This window comes from Habropoda laboriosa, unplaced genomic scaffold (genome assembly GCF_001263275.1).
Source record: "Habropoda laboriosa isolate 0110345459 unplaced genomic scaffold, ASM126327v1 scaffold129, whole genome shotgun sequence".
Classification (NCBI taxonomy): domain Eukaryota; kingdom Metazoa; phylum Arthropoda; class Insecta; order Hymenoptera; family Apidae; genus Habropoda; species Habropoda laboriosa.
In genome coordinates, this window is record NW_017100255.1 from 723,702 (window position 1) to 730,865 (window position 7,164).

At 35.2% G+C, this 7,164-nt stretch overlaps 1 protein-coding gene across 1 annotated transcript in view; it reads right to left on the reverse strand.

Annotated features, from left to right (window-relative positions):
• The window catches only part of LOC108572519 (nephrin), a 138,480-nt gene that overhangs the window by 8,545 nt on the left and 122,771 nt on the right, over window positions 1–7,164 (reverse strand). Inside the window, exons 7-10 of the mRNA XM_017934771.1 lie at window positions 3,630–3,920; window positions 2,480–2,779; window positions 1,875–2,011; window positions 481–634 (exon numbers count right to left, since the gene is read on the reverse strand). Of these exons, the coding sequence (XP_017790260.1) occupies window positions 481–634; window positions 1,875–2,011; window positions 2,480–2,779; window positions 3,630–3,920 (882 nt within the window). The remainder of the gene's footprint in view (window positions 1–480; window positions 635–1,874; window positions 2,012–2,479; window positions 2,780–3,629; window positions 3,921–7,164) is intronic.

Below are 7,164 nucleotides of genomic sequence, written 5' to 3' on the forward strand. Positions count from 1 at the left end.
GCGGTTGGAAAATTTTCAATTTCAGCGTTGTATAGGTGAATATTTGGGAGTTGAACGTTCGGTAAGTGAGAGAAGGCAGAGAGAGAAACTTCGAGACGTGAAAATTTTCGAAAATTTCAAATCCAATATCCGAAAGTTCCTGTCGAAAATCTGAAAAGTATAGTGAACTTGGTAAATGAAATTTGTGAATAGTTGCGACAAGAGGTTTTCGTGGTTTTTAGAGAGAAATTCGAGAGATTTTCGAATTAAAAATTTTGAGAATCCAGACGTATAGAGAAGGGTAAGAAAATTAGTTAGAAAATTCAAAAATTTCAGAGTGTTGACAGTCGGGCGATTAAAAATCTAGCGAGTGAAACGTTTGAGAGTTTGAAATTATAGGGGTTGAAAATTTTCAAGGGATGAAAATTTAAAAATGTGGTGGAATTTTTTCCAAGATATTTTATAATATTATATTGTAACAAGCGTTTTATCGGATCTTACAGTTGACTTTCAGGACGAGCACTTTGAGCAGAGGAATTTCGGTGGCGGAATTCACCGCCTCGCATCGTATGCGCGCGTTATTGTCGGACGCGTTTACGAGTATCGTCAGCTCACTGGAAACTGCGTGGTCTCGCGGTTTCTTGGTTCCCTGTACCTAAAACAGAAAGTGTACGTTTGTGTTTGTGTTCTCAGGTATATGCGGGTCGAGGCTTGAAAAAGCGACGTTAAAGTTGTTGGTCCACTTAAGAAACATTATTACCATTTGATCGTAACGAATTTTATACAAATATGTTCGTTCCAGTACAGGGCGTGCACGTTTCCTTTTCCGTTTAAGTATAGTTTTATATTTTTTATTTTATTTTCGTTCCTAGTTAGGTAGTTTCAATATAAACTATATACATACACGATAATTTATTGAAACAACGATTATTATTTTGTAGAGCATTTTGAATATTATATCATATATATTGCTAACTCTGGAATATTAACATTAATTTCCGGTGATATTAATATATTTCCTTGGCGGCAATTATTCACTTCAATCAATTAAAGTGACAAATTTTTGCGTTCAACAGGACATAACACGAGGCACGCTGTATTTCATGCAGTACAAATAATACGAATATTCTTGTTAATTTTAATAAAATTCACATTTATCCCTTTTGAAATATGAACGAATGAATTTCTTTAAAAATTAATTTCACGCCTAACGATCATCTTTATGTATAACGATAATACTGTAAAATACGTCACGTTCCTGAATAGATTTCTCAAAATTCGCGATACAACACGTAGGTGTTATTGTAACTCAAACTTGACGTTCGCAAGATCAGCCAGAAAATCGCGCAATATACAAACCAAATCCATTCGAGAGATAGAGGGAACTGTAATCTTGAAAACGTATTTTGTTTGAAACCGATATCTCGTCTGGTTCCCGAGATACAGGACTTTGAAGTAAAGCGTCGCAAACGTGAATGGCGGCCGAAATTTCCGGAAACGCGGCGACCTACTTTTTCGCCGGATATGCGTACGTCATTACTAGCGACGGTGAAACAACGCTGTCTCGGTTATTCGAGCACAGCGCAAGTGTGCTTATTTAAAAGAAAATGATTGTAATTGAAACTTTTTTTTTTCTTGCAATTAAATTAATCTTTCCAATTTAGCCTCAGGCTTCCTACGGTTAAAGAACGTAATTGCAAACACGTTGGGAATAAAACAGGTGACAATAATGAAAAATCGAGGATACACGATCCTCGTATAAATATATAATTTTAATTGAATTAAAATCCTCGTTGAATCGCTCCCTCGAAATCTCATTAAGTCACCCCGCTGAAGGTACCACCGAGCCCCGCAAAAAGCTCTTAATTTCTCAATGAAACAGACAGTTCACTCACCTTTTTGTCGTTCTTGTACCAGCTCAACGTGGCGAGGGGATTTCCGGAAATTGCGGTGCACTTCAATTCCAGTAATGTACCAGCGTCGATCGTCGTCCCCTCTTGGTAACCGGTGATACTAAGTGTCGACGGTGGATCTATATGAAACAAATAACCAAACGTTACTATTCTACGTATAATTGGATATCGAAACGGTGCATACATATATATATTCCAGAAGACACTGTAATTGCCGAAGAAAACGCGTCACGAACAAGATGCTACTTGCTTCAAGTTCAACATGGAACAAATCCCCGCTACATGGTCCACAGTATGTCTCCGGAACTAAAGCGGAATTAATTTCGACGCTAGTTCGAATTACACGGATAGATACATATGTATGTGTATATATATATATACACGGTCCAAGCTCGATCCAGATTCATAGATCCCGGATAAACCGACAAGACACGCAAAGTCTCAGCTGGCTATGGATTAGTTTCATATTAATCCCGCCGCTAAGTCCAGATTGCGTCTCGGATTACGTTTACATTGCATTCATTCGTTTAATTGTCCCCGGCTGTCTCATTCCCCCCTTATTCGCCGTGGTATGTACTACTACTCACAGATCACAGTTATAGTGTGCGTTCTGACAACGTTCTCCGTCAGTTTGACGTTCGACGCGTCGCATATCACCACGATGTTTCGGCTGGTACGGTTTATGTTGAACGTTACGTTCGACGTTGTGATCCAGCCACCTTGAGACGCCGGCTCCGTTCTGGAAGCGTTGCTCTCGAAATTGTGACCGTCCACAGTCCACTTGATGTCAGCCGGAGGATTCGAGTTCTCCGTGGTGCATGTGATCACCACTTGCTCGTCCGCCTTCGCCTCTGTTGGACCGGTGATCGTCACACCGGACGGCGCGACTGGAAAACGATTGTAGTTTCGGTTAGTGAATTAAAGTTTTTCCACGGATACCGGGGGGAAACGAACTGGAGTGACACGGTGACAGGGCAGAAGTGGTTCCCCAATCGGTTTACTTTACTTTTTGGGTTTGTGTTCTTTTTTCTTTTAGACTGTTTCGGCTACGCCAGGCTGCCGGGGAATTACTGTTCTGTTTGTGTGGCTGCAGAGTGTTTTGGTATAAAAATCGACGGATACAATGGAAAATATTTTGTTATTGCAAGAGGGAGAATCGAGTTCGTTTATTTAATGGAATCTTCGAAACAGATAGTAATAGAAAGGAAATTTTTATTCTTTCGTTTTCTTTATCAATATAAGGCATTTGTGTTTTGGTGTGTGTTAGGTTAGGTTAGTATTTCGGTATAAAAATCGATGGATACAATGGAAAATATTTTGTTATTGTAAGAGGGAGAATCGAATTCGTTTATTTAATGGAATGTTAGAAAAAGATAGTAATAAAAATTTCCTTTTTATTCCTTCGTTGGGATAATTTCTTTCGTTTCCTTTATCAATATAGAAATTCTTCAAGATGGTTGAAAAAAGGAGTTTCTTATTCTTATCTAAAAACCGAGTCTTTACTTTCCCTAAAACAAGTCATACTTTTCAAAAACGTGAAATATTTATTCAAACTGACACATGGTATAATTTCCTCGATCTCGCCTTGAAAGAAACCAATTAAAAATGAACCTCCATTGGATTCATTGTCGATACACGATAAAAGTCAAATCCCACAGTGCAAACACGATTAATTTGAAAATAAATATCAAGAATAGAAACAAAAAGAAAAAAGAACAAAACGTCAGAAATACTCACAAAGCACAGTCAGATCCGCGTTCACCTTCATAGGCTCTACGCTCATGATATTGGACACCTCGCATCTATACTTGGCGTTATTATCTTGGGCCTTAGCGATGATCGACAACATACTTTCAGAATAGCTGCCTTCTGTTCGATACACAGTGTTAATCTGCTCGTTGTTTCTGTACCAGACAATTTGCGCGGGTGGATTTCCACCTCGAGATCGACAGTTCATGTCCACCTGTTGTCCACGTTTCACTGTCTCTCCCTCGGTATAACCATCGATGAACGGTACACCGGGTGGATCTGGAAGAAATAATTCGATCATACGGATTAAAGATAAACATAGTAACCTTAAAAACATTCGATGGATTTTCTGTTCTTTTCGCAATGGGAAAAAGTTTCGCGACAGAAGTTTGCACTGGAAGTCGAGAGAGAGAGAGAAACCGCACGCGTAAAATTAACATGCGACACAATCCGTGCCCTCCTCGATTCACATGTGTCGCGATGTACAGTAAATTCTCTACAAGAGTCAGTAAGTTTCGATTTTACAAGTGACAGTATAGATGGTTCTACGCCTAGGCTGCGCCCATGTTATTTCGCTCGCAGTCAGTCAAGCGTGTAATGCTACACCAGTCGGTTTCCTTTACGAGATTTCACGGCTCGACAAATCATAAGAGAAAAATATAAATTCTTTAATTTTCCTTTTTTTCATCTGGGATTTTTTTTAACACGTTGGTGAGACTTTTCTGATGAAAATGATATTAAACACGATATAATTTGAACAACATTTACTTATTAACACGTTCACTGTCGCGCCAGATTTACAGGTTGCTGTCAGGCGGCCACAAGAAAATACATTTTAAGCATAGGATTATAGTATTATGCTTTATATTGGTAAAATGATTTATATTTGTTTTAAAAGGAAAATTTCTAATAGGTATTAGTTAAAATGAATTATTATTCAGTCTATTGAATTTAAATTCTAACTGATTCTAATGTATACAAGTGTTATAAGAAGGCTGAGTGTGTACAGTGTGGACATAGGCTAGCTAGTAGCCCCCGACCACTCTATGAACTTTAACGTCTATACTCGAAAGTGTATCGTCAACACTAACACGTTACCCAGATTATCCAAAAATTGAAGAAGTTACTTTTAAAATTGAACATTCTACGGTGTTTCGAGAGATTTGATAATCATAGTCGAACCTTAAACGAACGTTCAAACGAAGAAAATTTTCCAAAAATCATTTCGTACGTTATTAATCGATAAAACAAAAATTCATTGTTGAAAAATAAATATTTCCTGAAAATCTTCATCTTCCATACAAGATTCAAGATTTTCCCTAATTAAGAGTAATTTCAAAAGATTTAGGTATGAAGCTATTATTTCAATACGCGATGCACTGACTCTAGTATATACTAAAATTCAAAAATTCTCGCATAAATTCCGAAAATAGATTATTAATTACGGTAAACTACTGAGACGGTTTAATTAAGGGTGGGCATGGTGCTGCTTTAGTTTGAAATGATTTATAAACACATAATTAACAGAGGAAAAACCGTGAAACGGCAAAACGTCTACATTCTAATTGTTATAACATGTAAACAAAACTTTAAATTTAGTGTAAACAGAAAAAATATATAATACAATTTATTTCACGGTATTGCAACAAATAAACGTTGAATAAATATTTAATTCGTATAAAAACAATTATTTAACGTAATAATTTTACCTTCACTATGGCTATTCTTAATCTACGACCACAGGTCAACCTGATATCTAATCCTTACGAACTTTAAATTCAGTCTAAACTGAGAAAATATATAATACAATTTATTTCACGGTATTGCAACAAATAAACGTTGAATCAATATTTAATTCGTATAAAAACAATTATTTAACGTAATAATTTTACCTTCACTATGGCTATTTTTAATCTACGACCACAGGTCAACCTGATTTCTAATCCTTACGAACTTTAAATTCAGTCTAAACTGAGAAAATATATAATACAATTTATTTCACGGTATTGCAACAAACAAACGTTGAATAGATTCTTAATTCGTATAGAAACATTTATTTAAAATAATAATTTCACCTTCACTATGGCTATTTTAAATTTACGACCAAGGGTCAACCTGATTTTTAATCCTCCGAACTTGATTTCACAACGAGAAAGTAATAAGATCGTTGAAACGTACTTATTTGTCAAAGAAACTTGCAAAAATGTATAAATAATAATATGTAATGTTTTAACAAATTTTTGGAAGTATAAATTAATAATAAAATTGTGAAAATTAATAAATTATACGTTATTATAACATTAATAGAATTATGACTAAACCGAAGTTCGAAGTCGAGTATTTAAAGTCTGATATTACGTGCCTAGCGAGTGCCGGTAATTGTTAAAATTTGTTTAATAATTAGTAATAGAAATTCTAATTGATTCTAATGTATACAAGTGTTACAAGAAGGCTGAGTGTGTACAGGGTGGACATAGACTAGCTAGTAGCCCCCGACCACTCTATTCACATCTCAGAACCTTCAGGTCAAAATACGCCGCGAAGTGTCTAGGGCCCAGTATAAAGGGTAAATGATTTCGCGGGACATCGGCGGGTCCTTATATACCTGCGGTACCCTCTCCCCAAAGTCATTAGCAAAATCGTCGGTTAGGTCAGGCGGGAAATTTTCGCGGGAGATTTTCGCGGGAGATTTCCGATATCGTAACACGGTATAATTTATCAATTTTCACAATTTTATTAAAAATTTATACTTCCGACAATTTGTTATAACATTGCATATAACAATTTATACGTTTTTACAATATTCTTCAATGGAAACATAGGTTTTAGCGTTCTCGTTACTTACTCGTGGTTAAATTAATTTCGTAGGGATTAAAAATCAGGTTGACCTGTGGTCGTAGATTAAAAATAACCATAGTACAGCTAAATTTATCGTGTTAAATAATTCTTCTTACACGAATGAAAAATGTATTCAACGTTTGCTTGTTACAATACCATGAAATAAATTATATTACACATTTTCTCTATTCACACTGAATTTAAAGATTATAACGATTAAAAATCAAGTTGACCTGTGGTCATTTATCAAGAATAATCATAATAAAGCTGAAATTATTGTGTTAAATAATTTTTTTAATACGAATTAGGAATTTATTCAACGTTTGCTTGTTACAATACCATGAAATAAATTATATTATACGTTTTCTATATTTACACTAAATTTATCGTTCTATTCTAACAAGCAAACGTTGAATAAATTCCTAATTCGTATTAAAAAAATTATTTAACACAATAATTTCAGCTTTATTATGATTATTCTTGATAAATGACCACAGGTCAACTTGATTTTTAATCGTTATAATCTTTAAATTCAGTGTGAATAGAGAAAATGTGTAATATAATTCATTTCACGACACTAAAACAAACAAACGTTGAATACATACAAATGTAACGATAGAAATTATTGCAATAATGCGTAATGCAATTGAAAAATTGAAAGAATCAAAAGAAAAAACGCGAATTC